Source organism: Hesperophylax consimilis, chromosome 3, assembly GCF_061612785.1.
Source record: "Hesperophylax consimilis isolate HC1 chromosome 3, BYU_Hcon_1.0, whole genome shotgun sequence".
NCBI classification, from domain to species: Eukaryota; Metazoa; Arthropoda; class Insecta; order Trichoptera; family Limnephilidae; genus Hesperophylax; species Hesperophylax consimilis.
In genome coordinates this window covers 18,891,413-18,910,471 of record NC_142838.1, presented here as the reverse complement: position 1 = coordinate 18,910,471, position 19,059 = coordinate 18,891,413, and the positions used below count along the sequence as shown (strand labels likewise).

Sequence of the window (19,059 nt, the reverse complement as noted above, 5' to 3'; positions counted from 1 at the left end):
CAACTGAATTTTTAAGATATATTTTTTTAAACTACTTTAATTTAATTGTTTTGGCACTAAACGTGATACGCTTTCTTAGATATTTTAATATCACTGCTTGAAATATTACGATTTTTTTAAATTCATTTTTATTTTTAAAACGGAATTCTTATAAATATAATGTGGACTGTGTACATATACATCAAAGGGGCCGTACTTTAAAAATCGGTAGTCACCTCGGGCCTGGGACCCTCAGTATCTATAAAAAAACTAGAATCTGTGGATAACCGAATATCGAATGATCGTTATTCTCCTTGAGAGGAAAGGCTGAACGACCTTTGTCATACATAACTTAAATTTAGATTTGAGACCAAAATACTTGACCAAACTGACTAATTATTTTTTTAATATAACGTTTAGCTAATATCTAGTACGAATATGACCTCCGTTGTTTATTTATGTTATAATTTATAAAATACTAGCTGACCCTATCAAACACCGTTGCATGGTTTAGAAGAAACAAACGCACAAACAGTTTTATAATATTTAGAGATAGATCATTAAAGAATTCAAATTTTGATGACCGTACAGGATAATTTGATATTTTTTGCGAGTTAGTTGTACTTGCTAAAAGAATAATTATACCAAACCTAGTACGGTAACATAATGAAATACAAAATAACATAAATAAAACATCATAAAAACCGCGTTTTATGGGTAGAAATTATTATAAATTCATATTCTACAAAATTGTGTTTCAACGTACATCATTCGTTTGTAATTTAAATTAAATCCTTCCAAAATGCATGTTAAAAAATTTCTTTTTTTTCATTGTATATTCGAGCCATAATCGGCAGAACAGCGTAAGCGACGTTTTTTGTCAAATTACGATTTTTAACGAAAGCCTTTCAATTTTACCTAATACGTATGCTACAAAAATATAACAGTTATATCTTACGCCTGACGCTTTTTTGGTACCTGTGCCTTTTAGCGTATGAACTTCCTTACAAATCTTGTAGACGAGCAAAACAGCGCAACCGACGTCATTTGATAGCGTAAGCGACAATATGGTCGGTTACGTTCTTACGCCGAACGGTAGAGAATGTTCCAGTTTTGTCAGTTAGCGTCCATCGGATGACCGGTAAATCTGTTTAATTTAACGTTACTTATTTAAATATTAGCATAATTAGTTATATAATATTAATATAATTACTGTTACCTACTACGCACTGTGCGTTTAAGGGGTAAAATGTCATTGTGTTATGAAGTAAACTAATACAAAATACTTTTCTTGTGCAGATGGCTCCACAAACTCCAACGCGTAAGATGGTAGAAATAGCATTACAGTCTATAGCCAATACCTCTTCAGGTTCACCGATTATTCTGCCAAAGATAGATAGTGATTCAAGAAAGTCACCTACATTAACCTTTGACTACTGTTCGTCTAGTAGATTACACTGATAGCGAAAGTGATTCGATGGACATTCTGGAACCCCCCGATAATAATTTAAGAACAATTTTATGTATTGACGAGGAGCCCCATAATCAGAAAATAGATGTTTGTGATGGGAACACTTCAGCAACAGCACATTTAAGTCCAATTGTTCATTTCTCCGATACTGAATTATTTTTAGATTTCGAACCATCTGAAGAGTCTTGGAAGCCTGATTCAGATGATGCAGAAATGAGCGATGAAAGCTTACTTATTGGGAGTGTTAGTGATCCACATTTATCTGTTGGATATGCTGGGTTAAGGAAATCAAAATTAGTACCAAAGAGAGTGCGAAGGAGAGGAGAAAAATGTTATGGACAGCACAAAAGTGTTAAACCAAATCCGTGTCTAAATAAAAAATGTGGCAACAATTGTGCCATTCAATTCAGTGAAGAAGATCGCCTTAACATACATGCATTTTATTGGGGCATGGCCAGCAACCAGCGGCAGAGGGACTGGCTTCTTTTGTGTATAAACAAACAGCCAATCAAAAGAAAAAGGGCTAAAATGATAGCAGAAGAAACACATCATATAAATATTTCATAAATTGGAACAAGAAAAGAGTTCAAGTCTGTCAGCAATTTATTTTGACAACTCTTGACATCGGGCAAATGACTATCAGGCATGCATGCAATAATATTTTAGAAAATAATTTTTCTAAAACCGATATGAGAGGAAAGCACGAACCATCCAATAAAACGGACCAAGAAAAAAAGGACATGGTAATAAAGTTTATTACACAATTGCCCGCTGTTCCATCTCACTACTGTCGAAATAAATCTTCGAAAAGATATCTTCCTGCCGATATGCGTAATGTGAAAACTGTGTATAAAATATACATTGAAAATGTTAATTCATTAGATGAATCTGGGCATAGTAACATTGTGAGTCTGAATATTTTTAGAAAAATATTTAATACGAATTTCAACTTGGGTTTTCATTTACCTAAAAAGGACAAGTGTTCTTTATGTGAGAAAGTGAAAAATTTGTCCGGTGACGAGAAGCTTCAGCAAACTGAAATGGATATTTACAAAAGTCACCTCAGCGAAAAGGAAAAATGCAAAGAGATCTTCATTAATGATCAGGCTAAAAGCAAAAATGATAATGATATTTTGTGGGCAAGTTTTGACCTCGAGAAGGTGCTAACCACTCCCCATGGAGAAAGCGTAAATTTGTATTATAGTCGAAAATACGGAGATCAAGTATAGGGATCTTAAAGGTCTCTGCGAGAAAGGTATTATTCCTGAGAGGATGAGGCATGAATTTTTGGAACTGCCACATGGATCCACAGTGGAAGATACCTTACCTGAATCCGACCAGGAAGACATGTGAATAGTTTTGAAAAATGTGGCTCAAACCAACAAACTTTTTCAAAAATTGCCGATATAAGTGCTATTATTAAAAAAATATATACGATGTATCTATTGTGTTTATTATTTGTTAAAATATTTTTGTTTTATTTTTATAGTTTTAAGAAAATAATATTTTTTCTTAATTTTCCCTGTAAAGTACAAGCAAGATAATTAAAAAAATATTACTTAAAAAATATATATGTTTTTTATTAGTAGTTACTTATGGCCTATTGCATGATAAAAATTTTTAAAAAATCTACTCCAAATAGCGTAAGCGACATTTCAGAGGGAAAAAAATCTGTTAGGGTTACAGGCAAAACAGCGTTACCGCCACTATCTCGACAACTGGAGGCATTTAAATAAAAAGTATTTTCATTTCATACAGGCAGTAACCAAAGATTATTAATCTTGATTAACCTAAATCCTTTTTGGAATCAATTAAGAGAGTTAATTAAAAAAAACCTTCTCCTGTATAATTTACAAATTGTCGCTTACGCTGTTCTGCCGATTATGGCTCGATATGTTTTAAATAATTATCACTCACAAATAATTGTCCATGTTGCCTCTAAAATCGATTTGTTTAATGACATATAATTTATAACATATACCCGTACTAGATATTTCCCACACCTTTAGATAAAAAATAAATACTATTCAGTTTGGTTTAGTATTTTTGTCACAAATACAATTTTGTATGAAAAAGGCAGCGCATTTTAATCCCCTTGACAGAGAGAATAAAATCGTTTGATTGAGTACATTTGATTGGTTATTAGCTGAGTTGACAAATGCGTCGTGTTTCCACCAAGGCATCCGTCGTGGGTTCAATTCCTATGCTAGCTAAGTCCTCCATCACTGCACAAACAAAATTTTCGGCTGATAATGATGGTGATAGGAATGTTTTTTTAAATACTGTCAGGTGAATCGTAAGCAGTGAATGTTTGTATTTTTGAAAAAAATGACACTATGGAAATCAGTGATAATTTTACTGGTATTTCAATGGAAACTGCTCTGATTAGTTGAAATCTTTAATACTCTTGATACCGACATCCATTCAGGTCAGATCAGTATTTATGCGTTTTTCTTTACCCCTTCAATTCGCCTCATAAAGTATTTTATTATTGAAGGTGTGTATAAAGCCAATGGCTATGGAGAGTTAAACCTTTTGTGCGATGTTCAAATGAACACAAAAATAATTTTAAATAAAGTTTTTGATACCTAAGCCTTTCATTATTTCAATAAATACAACAAAAATCTACATACAGGAACTTATTGACTGAGCGTAGCGAAGTTCTGTTTTAACTTGACCATTTCGCACGTCTGTAAATTTTTTTGTACATTCCGTTTCCGATTCGAGATGATAGCCGCTTTATTGGTTCAGTAAAGATTCTGAAATGTGAAATCATCGTGTTTATTTGGACTCTCTTATTCGCTTTTTTAAATATTTTAATAGTTACTTGCCAGAAAAAAATAAATATCATTGGGACACGTTTCTTTGGACAAATTGTATTTTTTCATTTTATTATTATTTTTTTAATTCCTTTATTTTTCCCAATTTTTACATTAATTACATACAATATTATATAAATAAATTCAAATAATGGGAACCCACTAAGGCGCAGTCTGTGCGTGGGTAATATATTTAAGTTATTATATTATTGTACCTAGAAATAAACAAACTGTGGGCATATAAAACAAAAACAAAAAATGTTTAAAATAGTGTATAGTGAAGTTATAAGTGTTAAGTGTAATATATGGTGAATATTTTATAAGAAACATAAATTGATACAAATTAAATAAAAATATTGAAATACTTATTTGTAATTTTAAAAAAAAGTTGCATAAAATATATAGTTAATAATGAAGTAGGTATGTACCTACTAACAAATATTATGATTTCAAGAGTAACTTTTGGTTTTTATTTATTAAATCAGAGAAAGCAAGAAACACACCTTTTGTATTCGAGGTCCACTTGACAGTGTTCACAGAACTACCTACTACTAATAATTGTTTGATATATTATTTGGAGTATTTTTTTCTGAAAACTTTCCTCAAAGACGCCTAATTTAAATGAATATTATTTAATTCTCATTGCCAAAAGTGTGTTGTTATGTAATTTAACAACCTCTTAAATCATTTTGTGATTACGAAATCCCCGATTCACGAAAAGAGATAGTTTAAAATACCCCGGCCTACCTACAAACGTCCACCTTTTTAAAGATGCTTTATTGTCTTCATTTTATTTCATGCGAGAAGCGTTGAAGCTCTAAGTAAACAATGTTAATTTTCTTTATCTTGTGATGCAGAACACGCTTTTAGAATTTTTAGAATCGCAGCATCTGAAAATAACGCAAAAATAATTATAAACCATCCTGAATTTTCTAATTTGCTGTATTCAATCAATCGATCAATCACTTTTTTAGATATCTTATTATTAATAAGGCATTAACAACAATATTTTTTCACCTTATCTACACCTTAAGCTCATAAAGGTGCTGACATATTACGCTATACGTATCAAGCGTTTTTGGGCATGGCCTATATCACCATATCGCTCGCCGTAAAATCCCATACAGACCTGTCATACTTAACAGATGATGTGTTATAAGTGTGGGCTTGGCGATGATGATATGCCGTGATCTGCTAAAATGATGTGAGCCCCTCTCCTACTCAATCTCCCGATCAGTTTAGGGAGCTGCCGTGGTTACGCGGCTGTCAGCTGTCAAGGTGATGCCGTACAAAGCAAAGATATTTCGCCAAAGCTCCTCAATTGATCTGACTCCCTCTCCTCCTGCCGCATGGAGAGGAAGATTATAGAGTAGTGTGATACCTCGTCATTTAGCCTGTATAGGCCACAAGATTATAGAGTAGTGTGACACCTCAACATATAGCCTGTATAGGCCACACGATTATAGAATAGTGTGACACCTCAACATATTGCCTGTATAGGCCACACTCAAAAAAGCATTGAAGCGTATAGCATGGTCTGTCACTAGTATGAAGTTTAGGGGTATTGATTATTGTAGAGGTATGTTTTTTGTATAAGTAACAGTAAGAATCCACCTAAGGGCGATCTGTTCATCAAAACTCTATATGTACCCTTTATAATGAATGAAATAGTTTTTCATTTTAAAAATAATTTATTTGTTTTAGACAATTAATAAATAAATAATCAGGAATGTCATTACAATCTTTGGATATTACTAGGATATTAGATACCTACTAATTGTGTAGAATGATTAAATCTATTAAATTCCGGATTAGTATTTAATTAGTTAGTATAAATGTGAATCCATTATTTTATTAAAAAAATCTAATTTTAATGTTTTTAGTTTTTATTCACGGTAATTTATTAACGAATTGTCTACAACATACGCCATTGAGTGCGTGTGAGCTTTATATACGATATAAATGTAATTGGTCGCTTAGCAATACTTGGAAAGTACACCGAGCGCTTCTCTAAAGAACTCTACTTATTTTTACGGCCTGCGACTGTACGGTGCCCCCAATCAATCATCAAACAAATTAATGTCGGTTGTCTGTGCTGTGCGTTAGTCCTACGTAATATATTATGCAATGAACGCAAATTTGTTTTGAATTAAAGTGTCAATTAAAAAAATATTTGAGGTAAGCGATAAGTAAGAACTTACCCATGATATAATATTTTATCGAAAAATAGTTTTTTATTGTCATTTTTAAAATTGGAACGGAATGTGTGAAATATTCAGTTTCCCGAAATTTTTCACGTCTGGACTTCTTGAAGCCAGCATTCTCATTTTTATAATTTGAACGCACAAGGTGTTTTTCAAATCTCATATTCAATAGACAACCAATCGCATTTGTTGTTTTTGTCATATGAATCGGTTGGTATTGAAAACTGCAAATTGAATTGCAAACACTTTTAGTACTTTGTGTTCGAGCTTCCAGCTTCCTTCGACATTGGCGATATTTGTATACCTAAATGAAGACATCTCTCGCGAAATCTGTCAATGTCGTAATGGCTACCGACTGCGGCTATCGGGAACATCAGAACATCATTCGCTAGAATCGGGAGAAACATTCCGCCGGACGCTAAATATAAACGGCGCGAAGTTGAAAATACTGAACGCCGAATGTAGGGACAGCATTCCGTGCAGAAATTATAGCAAAACTTCGAACATTTCAAAAGAAAAATTAGGTGAAAAAATGTATTTTAATGTTAATTCGTAGAGAGTTTAGAAACAAAAAGCTTATATGTGATTTTTGTATAGTTTGTCCGGCGTCAATTCTACCTTATTTCATCCCTACTCATTCTTATTTTCAAGACTAATTATTGGCCTAAAAATACAATGCCATGCGGCGCCTTCGTAGAGAAATATTATTATAAATTAAAATTAAACAAATTTTAACCTCATTGAAAATACTTTCAATGTATCCCCAGTGATACTCCATGTTTAAACAGTAATTTAAAACATGGTGTTTCACTAAAGTTACACTGAAAATACTTACAACGTAGTGATACATCATGTTTTTACTAGTAATTTAAAACGTGATGTTTCACTAGGTCTACATTGAAAATACTTTCAATGTAGTTAAACACCAAGTTTTTACCAGTAATTTAAAACATGATGTTTCATTAGGTTGAAAGTATTTTCAATAAAGTTTCAAGTATTTTCATCGAAAATACTTGCATTTTTGAAACACCATGTTTTTACCAGTAATTTAAGTACGACGATACAATATCTGAACAGCTAGGTATGTTCAAACCTTCCATTTTCCCCTTCTTCGTCTTTCTCCAAAATCCCTTCAACTTTTCCCTGGTTGGATGTCATAGTTCCCATGGCTTCGAGCTATTGGAACTTGAAAAGTGACCTTTTTCTATTTTTATAAAACGGACCGTGTAGGGCCAGATTGGCAAGGCAACTATTTTCAGCTAGCAAACTCCTTGAAGTTTGAAATATGACAAATTTAAAAAATAGCGCCAACTTGTTCAAATTTTCATAAGTATAAAATATAATGCAGTTGAATTCTGGCCAAGTCGATTAATAACAACAAGTAAAAAATGAACAAACAAATAAATAACCCGTTAAAAAAAACTTTGTTTGTTTTCCTCAAAACAAAAAGCATTCTTGTGACTAACACAACGCCTGAAAATAGAAATTTAAAAATCTGAAATTTAGAAACAACATTCATGAGTGATTTTAAGAACCTATTTTTGTTTTTAAACGCGTTCCTAAAAGCTTTTATGAGAAGTATGTCAACTTTTGGAAACGTAATTTCCGGAACACCAAACCAAAATAAAGTCTGTAGGTGAAAATACCCACCAGCTTTAAGTGCTATTGTGATTCATTTTGCTCTATTAATAAAAGCTCGATTACCAACACATTTAGTAGGTAGGTCGGTAATAAAATCACATGCGAGTGCTTATGAAGCGGAAAATCGGCCCTCGATTATTCGGGTACAATGGTGGGCGTCACTATATATGCTCATTTCTAGAACTCTATTTAATAAGAACGTATAATGGTATTTTATCATCACTGCCACTAAAAATAGCCACAGTCATTTAAGTAAAAGCTTTTGACAAGGAATCATCGAACATTAACATCATCGCGACGAGAAGTTGATCTTATCCATAAATTTTCTTACTATCTTATCAATAGTCTCAGCACGAATAAGCCAAGCAATTTTTACCGCAATTATCATAATTTCTAAGAATGTTATTTTCAATTGGTGATGGTTTAGGTACTGTTGTAGAATTTGGGTAAGTAGTATGAGGTTTTTCCTATCTAGATCGTCGTGTTTAAAGTTGTTTAAAAAATAACAGTGAATTCACTTCCCTTTCAATACCCATAATATCATAGCTAATATTAAAAAAATCTTGTTTGATTTTGCATTGGCAAGTTTAATTAATAATAGTTACGAGTAGTGGATTCAGATTTGGAGAAGGGTTTGATGTTGGAAATTATGTAATAAATTATAATTGAGCGTGGTTGACAGAAGCAAAATAAAAAAGTGGGTGTGTCAAGCCTACGCAAGACAGAAGTGAAACTTCTAGTATTCCTCTCTCTCTATTTTACAGTATAGTAACCAAGAAGTATACTAACCAAGCAGCTGATGCTTGGCGTGGCGCAGTTCGCTGGTGTCTGAGAGAGAGGAAAGAAGAGAAGAGAGAGAACGTTCGTGAGCGGCTCCCCCACCTCAACAAGCGCATATGGTGAGAGAGGGACAGTGAACGGTGAGCGGTGGTGGGGGTACCCGCATTTTCGTGTCGATCCTGACTCGGTTTTACTCCGTCCCCGAAAATCCATTACGCGCCTAAAGAAGTTTCACTTCAATATAAAAAATGTTGAAATTCTTGGTATTTTTGCTGTAATCTAATTCTGGATTCAATCCCTCGTGGTGCAACACTCCTGAATATTACTGTAGGTCGTACTTCCCACGCTGTTATGTTCCCGCCAGATTCACTGAAACTTTTAAGATTAACGTAACGTTACTCAGCCAAGGGCAGTACTTACAGCAAACTGTGCAACTCTGCGTTTACATTTGTCAAACAAATATCTACTTCATAACCAGTGGTGTTTTCAACTTGGCGTTCAGAAATTCAAGAGAAAATATATTTAGTCAAAATTTACTTACTATTGTTGTCGCTGTGTACTGGAGAAATCTCAAAACAATATTGCATAACTAGCATTTGCTGAAACTTTCATAAAAGTAACTAAAAAATATAGCGTCCAATCTAAAAAAAGGGTTAAATTTTAAATACGTAAAACATAAGTATACATACATTAAAATCTGTTAACTTTAGTTGCAGATTTTCAGATGTCATTAAGGAAACGGTCGGAGAAATGCAGGAAACAACTAATATAGAATGTTGAATACGAAAACATAACATAATAAATAACATTTACCTTGCATCCTTATTGTGCCCGAAGACCGTCATCCGTCAATCTCCGGAGGTCAAGTGGTATCAAACATCATGCTTCGCGGCGCACCAGGATAGTGTTAATTTGGCATAAGGTTGCGATAACACCATCAGGGCGATTGTGGTTTTGATTTTTTGTATGGAGCATTTTGTGTTGATTTTATAACTCACAAAATGAATATACCGGGTTGCTTTTAGACTTCTTTTTCGGTCGCGTGGATTTTAAAGGCGGAATTTCAATGGCGTACTGTTTAAAGGGGTTCACCGCAAATACGAGAGAATTTAGAGAAAACCGCCACTGTTTATAACATATTATATCGCACGTAACAGTTCATTCGCTAGTCTTCTGCTAATTACTAGATCAAGGTTCGGTTGCTATCTCGAATCTCAGAGATGGATGTCTTGCCAAAGTCACAAACCTATATAAATGTAACTTAGAACACTGAATGGAAAATACAGGATGAAATTAACAGAAGAATCAGTGCATTCAAATTACAAGCAATAATTTTTAGCATCAGGCAGACACATTAAAAGGTTTTGAATCGTGATCCCGAAAGCTAAGAACGGATTGTTTCACAGAATTTGAACAATTCATCAAATTTCAAAGTTGATTTTCAAGTTCTGTGAAGGTTCTATTATTATATCATTATTGACCAGTTGCTTCACAAAACTGAAATAGTAACAGAACTTGGATAGAACCTTCACAGAACTTGATTCACAGAATTTGAACAATTTGATGAATTGTTCAAATTCTATGAAACAACCCGTCGTAAGATTCCGAATGATGAAGTCGTGAATGACAAATTCCCAAAAGCCTAAATCCAGATTAAAATGAAATAAACGCCCAAAACTCAATACCTACCACCCCAAGACTTACATCTCATAGAAGGCATAGATAACTTGTTCTCTCTATCAAATATTAGGTTTCTGATTTGAGATTGTATTTAACTTCTTTACCTATTTGCACATCTTCCTCTTCCCAATCTCCTTACCCTCCCCACTACCTTCAGCTATAACAACATATTGCAACTGGGGATGCCATAGTTTTACTGGCTACATACGGTTGAGAGCAGTTGGGACTCTTCGGGCTTTAGATTTTAGGATAGTTGGTCTTTCGTGATTTTACTTTCAGAACTATGGTTTGCGAAAATCTTGAAAAAATTGTTTTTGTGCATCCCCGTAATCAAATTCCTCAGCAAATCTATAGTCCTTTTCTGAAATCGTTCCATTGATCTTCAATCATTAGGTGTATATGTCAGTTTTCATTACTTCAATAACAAATATGCTATTTTGAGAAATTGAATGATAAATTGTAGAATGTGAAAAAATAAACAGCGTTTTAAATAGACAGAAATATTTAACCGATCTATTCCTGTCGGCCTTTATTCAATATTGTTCATAGTGTGATATAATTATAATTATCACGGGTATCACGGTCACTGATATCAAAACATGTTATTCATTTTCATCCGATTTTAAGGCGGGTTTAAAATGATGAATATTTCAAGTAACTTGAACTAAACTTATACTTACTGCTAATGTTTGATGTGAGTATAATAATGTATTACAATATTCTAAATTGCACATCTATAAAAGTTTTTGAGTTTTGTTACTTGCGTCGTTTCCTGTAACAATTTTACATATTAGCATTCAACGCGTTGATGTTTTCCAGAGTGTTCCGCATTCATCTCAATGACGTTTTCTGCTGACCTTTGGGTTTGTTATTGTTTGGATGAATGAATGATTTGTGGTGAGCTTTTCTGACGTCAAAATAATTGTATTGTTTACGTGCAAGCAAATACATTAAAAACAGTGCGCTTTTAAAGTAATATTTTAAAAATAGATTGATTTGAATGTGAAGAAATCCGATTTTCCAAATCCGATTTCTTAAATGTATAATGACTAAAACCGATATCGGGTCATTATTTAGTAAACAGATGAAATTCTCGTATGTATTTAATTTTCAAATAGATTGAAAGCAGAAGTTTCTAGTTCGTAAAATTGTTGAATTCGATTACCGACTTCAAGGAGCAAGGTTTAACTAGTGCATAACCCTCAATTCCGAGTCGACTGGAATATAAAGCTTCACAAGCGACAAGTTAAGAAGGTCCCATTCCAGTTATCATTAGTCACGGCTAATCAAACGTTCAAGGTTGATAATTCTCGAGTTTTCCACAAATCGTTGCTTTATTAACGACCCGTTCCCGCCAAAAAGCTATCCGCCTCGTTGGGCCGGTGCGATGGGCGATGGGGGGCGATGGGGGGCGATGGGGCGCGCGATGGGCCGGTGCGGTGGGCCGTGCTCGCCTCCGCACCGGCTAAGATTAGCGCGAGCCGCAGTGCCGCGCGAGCAGTGTTGGAGTTCCTGTGTCCGTGCGCGTCCGTCCACTATCCGCGGAAATCCGAGACCGTCCACCATCTTGTGTTGTGTCGCCATCTTGTTTTGTTTGTCTAACACCTGAACAGATAAACACTTGTTTACCATCAGGTAGGTGATAGAGTGCCCATTGTGCTGATTGTGAATCCATCAGGTGTCCATCCACAGAGAGTGCTCACGAATAGATCGGCTACCGTTACTGTTTCTGACGGGGGAGGATTGAAACTTCCCACGCTCCTTCCCCTCCCCGACCCTCCCCTCGCCATGTCCTCCCGCCGACACTACGGCGAATCCGAAACTGATGGATCGTAAAAATAAACACGCAATGTTCCCGAAATATTTCGAAAGTCTGCGATAGCCGTGACATAATAACGCTTTTATTTCTATTTCGTTTCGGCGAGCAAAAATAACAATTTTGGGGTCTGCGAATTTTCCGTTGGGTACCAAATTTACAACGATAACTTCAAAATAAATAATAATACTAATTTCATACGTTTTTGTGATCAAATAATCGATGAGTGAATCATGAATATATTAACACATGTCTTTAAATAACAATGCATGATCCTAGAAGATAAATCGTGGTGCTCGGTCACATATCTGTTAGCTATAAAAGCACACTACACAAGTAGAATCGCAAAACACCAAATAGTACAAGAAAAGTACTGAAAATTGGGGAGTGAGATCTCATTTTGTAATCCACTTTCATGCATCCGAATAATAAAAACCATACCCTAATAATCATAAGAAATAACCTTTCTGACAACAAAATATCCCCTGTGAAAAGGGACACCATGAATGTTCCACCAAAGTGCTGTAAAGTGAATATAAGATACTGATGTGTTGTTGTGTTTTGTGATCAGGAGCTGTCAAGTCAACTAGGAGACGACAAAAGCATCTCCGAGCATCTGAAGCTTCCCATCCAACGCATCAACGACTACCAGCTTTTGCTGAAGGTAAGAATATCACTATTTATTTCGTAATGCACACAGACCAAAGACATTATTTCGTCACTGTGTAGTCGTAGTGTCGGGTCTTCGCAGGTGGTCACCCTATTTTTAAAACTCTGTCGATGGAGATCTTTGGCTTTTTGTATTAAATACAAGATTTTGTTTCCACAATCACATCATTCTTAGACACTCTTCATATTAAGTCTGTAACCCAAGAGTCTGTTTTTTTCATCCTCAGCGCCGGAGGCTTTATGTCCCTCTTTCCCTAAGGGCCTATATCAATTGAAAAATTCTTCGGAGTTTGCAACATTTTCAAGTGATCAAACTCCAGCAAAATATCGGTAACATATTCATAAGACCATTTATTGATATCGTTCTTTCAACTTATGTTAATGTTATGTTATTAAGACAACATGTTTTAAATACACACTTATGATACTGGCTTTTAGACAAACTGACATACAGTAGGTATAAAGCCAATGTGGCATCCTGCTATTTCGAAGACATGTATTATTTTAGCTTGTCGTCGACACTGTAAATCGAAATTATATACCTTTATGACCTCTATAGTCAAAGATTGGTAGGTTTTATTCTTCCGATTGAGAGGAAGATTGTCCATTTATTATCAATCTGACTGAGGAGACACAAAGAACAACATAAGTCGTTTCTGGAACAGAAATACATTTGACTTCTAAGTACTGTGAAGGCATCTATAATTTTGAGATGATCTAACTTCGTTAATCGATTGTGTGGGATGCTTGTCATTATATTATCAAAGTCCAGCAGCCTTAAATCTAATGCATTCTGTACATAAATCATTAAGTACAGAATTCATTTAATAACCTTCAACCCCAAAAGGCCACGGATGTTGAATTCGTGAGGTATTCATGTTATAATTTATATTATTTGTTTTGCCTAGTATAAAATCCTGAAAGAAGATCATGATATAAAAAAAATCGCAGGAAAAACAGCTCTACGATAACAATAATTATAACCGGTATATTTTCAAGATAAAAAGCCACCAACCGTCTCTGATAGGTTAGGCGCAAAGACCGACGTAGTACATAGATCTTTTTGAGATAATAGTATTTGGTAAATAAATAAGTAAAAACATTTATTACCCCGAAAAAATCAAAGATTACGAGTTATTCTGGTTTGTGTGAGTGGATGTTAATAAATATCCAAGTTATGCTTGTTAGAAAGCTTTCCAGAAATCAGAATTTTTTGTTTTTTGTTTTTTTGGCTGGTGAGCCGTCGGAAATATAAATTCGTCACCTAAAATGTTAGTCACGAGTAATGAGTTGAAACAGAAAAAAAAGAAATTTTTCGTCATTTCTTCAGTATTCAGATGTTAATAAAATTGTTTTCCTTCCTTTATTCCAAAGAATTCGATTTATGTGCATGGTGGTATTTTATTTACATGAAAAAATATCACGTAATAATAATCATTTCAGAAGTTCTCATTATTTATTATCTTTATTTATTCATTTTCGGGAAATCGACAGTTTACATTTAATCAGTTTGTACATAAGTATTAGGTATATAGTAAAATAAAACCAATTATGGATTTCCTCCTTGTGACTTTAACTGAGACAGCATAATATGGAATAAGTTATTTAAATTTGTGAGAAAGAAATATGAATTAAAAAATTATACAAAACAAAAGATTATATAAAACGAAAAATTTAAAAAAACAATACATTTATAGCCGCGGAGAGAGGTTGTAGATATAAATCAAATCATAATAGAGATATAAACATTATTCACAAACCATCAGAGAAATATTCTTTTATGGACCTCTTGTATTTGGTAAGTTCGCAACTGAAAATATCAAACTTTGATAATACGCTATTATAATTATTGCATAATCTGTTCAGGCCAAAATTCTACTTAGAGTTCCTTTTGCTTTGATCAACCCTGAACAAGACACAAGAGCGTGTTGAACGCGCAGGCACATTGAATGGAATCTTGTTTAGCAACCCTGGGCATTGAATATTATTGTTTGGAAAAGCCCGCCACTCATCCTACCGGAGACAGGGAGAACTGCCCAGCATACCTAGCAGCGCTTTCGAGGGATTTCTCCACGATCAGCTATGGCGTCTAACTACATAGATGAAGACTATGATGTTGACTTTAAGAGAACTAATAGGTTAGACCAATGGACGGAAGAAATGGTAGAAAAAAACAGTGAAGTGGGAAGTTTTATATGTGTGCAAGTTAATATACGATCAATCTCTAAATATTGGGATGTTTTACATGCTAACCTCCAAAATTGTTGGAAAAATATAGATTTATTAATGTTATGTGAAACATCTATAAAAAGTGAACAAACTTGTCTTTTCGAAATTCCAGGTTATAATAGCATCAGTTACTGTCGCACATCCAAATCGGGAGGGGGTATAAGCTTATATATCCGGGATACTTTAATTTTTACACAAAATACATATGAAACAATGTTTTTCGAAAATATCTCATGCCTAATAACATTACCTAATAATACAACACTTAATGTTCTTGCTATTTATAGACCACCAAATCTTAGTAAACAATCTTTTATAAATGAGCTTTCTTCATTACTAACCAAACATTCGAACCGTAATGAAAATATGTTAATATTTGGTGATATAAATATTGATTTGCTAAATTATATTGACGCTATAACGATCAACTATGAAAACACTCTTTCAAATAATTATTTTACTAAATGTATCAGTGACGTTACGAGGGAAGCCATAGCTAAAGGTAAAGTGACACGTACGTGCCTGGATCATATATTTGTTAGGTATATTAATAAGCACAAAGACACGGACATGCTACGTGCTTGTGTATGTGACTTCATTATTGCTGATCACTTTACAACAGGTGTGAGCATTCCATATTATAAAATGAATAAACGTATTGTAAATGAAGTACGGCAGGTCTCAATTTTATCCCAAAAACGTATAGATTGCTCTATTAGAAATTATAACTGGAGTGCTTTACTACAGACAAACGATTGCACTAATTTATATAATCAAATAAAATCCAATTTTAACGAATTGTATGAAAATAGTAGATTGATTATAGATGTCAAACCTAAAGCTCGACCTTGGATAATAAAAGAATGGATGACCGAAGATATTTTATCACATATTAAAAAAAAAGATTTTTTATTTAAACGATGGAAAAATTCACCAACAAATACAATTTATGAAAAACAATATAAATCATTTCGTAATTATGTCACCAAATTAATAATCAAAAATAAAACGGCATTTTATAATGATAGATTTAAGCATCATTTTATAGACAGCAAAAAAACCTGGGATGAAATAAATAAAATTCTAGGACGTAACACAAAGAGTAATTGTGATGATGTTATATCTAGATATATGCTAAAAGATCAATCCGTGGAAATTGTGACAAACCAATTTGTAAACTATTTTTCAGACAGCATTTCTTCAATGGTACACAAATGTGATTTTAGGGCATCAAATATCGTCCCGCCAGAATTGCAACATAGCTTATATATACCACGAGCGTCACTCGCAGACATAGTGAGCATAGTGAAGCTCCTCAAAAATTCAAAGTCTCCTGGCATAGACAACATACGAATGTTTGACATAAAAAGACACATAGATATCCTAGGCCCTATATTAACACATCTAATTAACATAATTTTAACTCAGGCTGTAATACCGGATGAGCTGAAGTGTAGTATTGTCAGACCTATTTACAAAAGTGGAAAACATACCGATATAGGAAACTATAGACCGATTAGTATACTACCAGCTATAGAAAAGATTCTCGAAAAATACTTATCTTTAAAACTAACTAAATACTTGGACTTCTTTTCTATAATAGATCCCAATCAATATGGTTTCCAAAAAAAAAAAAGTACCGAAATGTTACTACAGGATTTTTCTAATTTTATAAATAATGAATTGAATAACAAAAGACATGTTTTGGTACTGTTCATAGACAATTCTAAGGCATTTGATACTATAGATACGACGAAATTGTTAAATATTTTGGAGGCAATAGGGGTAAGAGGAAATACACTCAAACTATTCAAAAACTTTTTAACCAACCGCCAAATCAAGGTAAAAATATCAGATAAATTTAGTGAAATAAAAAATGTCAAAACTGGAGTTCCACAGGGGTCAATTTTGGGACCAACATTTTATATTATCTTTGTATCTCTTATGACAAAAATTTTTTCGTTTGTTAAATATTATGTATACGCTGATGATACTGCACTTGTCATATCCCATGAAAATTTATCTATTGCAATGAAATTGTTGCAGCAAGACTTTATTTCTTTATTAAGGTGGTCACATGATTATGGTTTACTAATTAATTCTAAAAAAACAAAACTGATGCATATAAGATCACCACATGCCAAGTATAGCGAGGCACCTCTAATCATATCTCACTCTTTTGACTGCATTCACAACAATATCACACAGCCCTGTGCGTGTACAAATATCGAACTGGTTAACCAATATGTCTATCTAGGAGTTACAGTAGATTGTAACATGAAGTGGGATGTACACATTTCAAAACTGTGTAAGCGCCTTCGGTCTATTGTAGGAAGACTGTATAAAATAAAATATTTTGTGCCTTTAAAAACTATGAAATTGATTTATCTGTCTCTTGCAGAATCTACCGTAAGATATGGGATAACTTCATGGGGTCAATCGTGCAAAACCAACATAAAACATGTACAAATGATTCAAAATGCCATTGTAAAGTTGTTAGTAAGCAAAACCGTTTATAACCAGAGGAGAGACATTAGTATTATGTATAAATCAATAAATGTATTACCGATTCGTGCCCTTATGTGGCAAAAAATTGTATTACAGCATATATCTGACAGTACGTATAAAACAATGGTGGATCATGTACACAATACACGTTTCATACAAAATAAAGGAATGAAAGTACCTATGTTTCAAAACAAATATGGTCAGAGAACTCTTGAATACACAATACCTTTAATTTTTAACAAATTGCCATATGAATTAAAAGAAAATTGCTCCATTAATAAATTCTCTTTAATATTAAAATCATGGCTACTAAGGAGTAACCTCATGTATTAAGACTGTTTTTTTTTTCCCCACAACACTGTTTCTGTATTTTCAAATTTAAGGTATAACACAATTTTTTATTTATATTTTTTTTGGTTTTTTTGTAGAAATGTATGTATTACTACGCTAAAGCGTTGATGATTATTTTAATTTTATGTACTATACTATTATTATAGGTGCAACTAATCTCCTGCTGACAAGCTACTTGCAGTAGCTTAGCGGGTATAAATAATATTGTATGTAATCTTTATACAAAAAAAAAAAAAAAAAAAAAAAAAAAAAACTGCTTTATACAGGAATAGTGCATCCTTATGATGCCTCTGTACACTCAGTCAATCAATTTTAAAGTATGAAACTGCCTCTGCATAATTATTAAATCTTACAAATGACTTGTAACAAAAATATTTTAGGAATTTGTTTTGTTAAACTAATTTTTTAGCCCGCAGGATTAATAAGACCCATTACGGTCTGTTAAAAAAAACATAATAAAGTTTTTTCGTCGCGTATATTTTTTTCAATTGTATGTATGTATGTATGTATGTATTACAATTTATTTCAAGTTACATAGTTTTTAAAGACGACGATCGACTTCTAAATTGTTTTAAATTAGAGCATTTAGAAACGAAGGCATGTATATAATTTCCAGCAAAATTTTAAAAGGCCTCCAGACCTGCATAATTTTGGGGTGTAAGATGCAATAAGGGATTCCAGTCTTTTTTTTGTTTTTATGAAAGTTCACCTTGCGTTTTTCAAAAACCCGCCAAAATTATCGAAATGAACAGAGTTTGAAATACTGATTCGATCATGGTCTTGATATTGCAAAAAAGTTAGTTAACATCCATTCTTATTTATGACTTAGAATTAGAATATGTGATCGAAGGTTATCTTCGATTATATATTCTAATTCTAAAGTAATACTTAACTGTGAAGTGTTTTTTTTTT

At 33.4% G+C, this 19,059-nt stretch overlaps 1 protein-coding gene across 7 annotated transcripts in view; it reads left to right on the top strand.

Moving 5' to 3' along the window:
* The window catches only part of Obsc (Obscurin), a 155,310-nt gene that overhangs the window by 83,086 nt on the left and 53,165 nt on the right, over positions 1-19,059 (top strand). For 6 of the 7 annotated variants that reach the window (XM_089648983.1, XM_089648953.1, XM_089648960.1 and 3 more), the window contains one exon: positions 12,962-13,054. In XM_089648983.1, the coding sequence (XP_089505109.1) occupies positions 12,962-13,054 (93 nt within the window). Of the gene's footprint in view, positions 1-12,059; positions 12,210-12,961; positions 13,055-19,059 lie in introns of those variants that run through there. The other variant, XM_089648991.1, reaches the window with a different exon arrangement.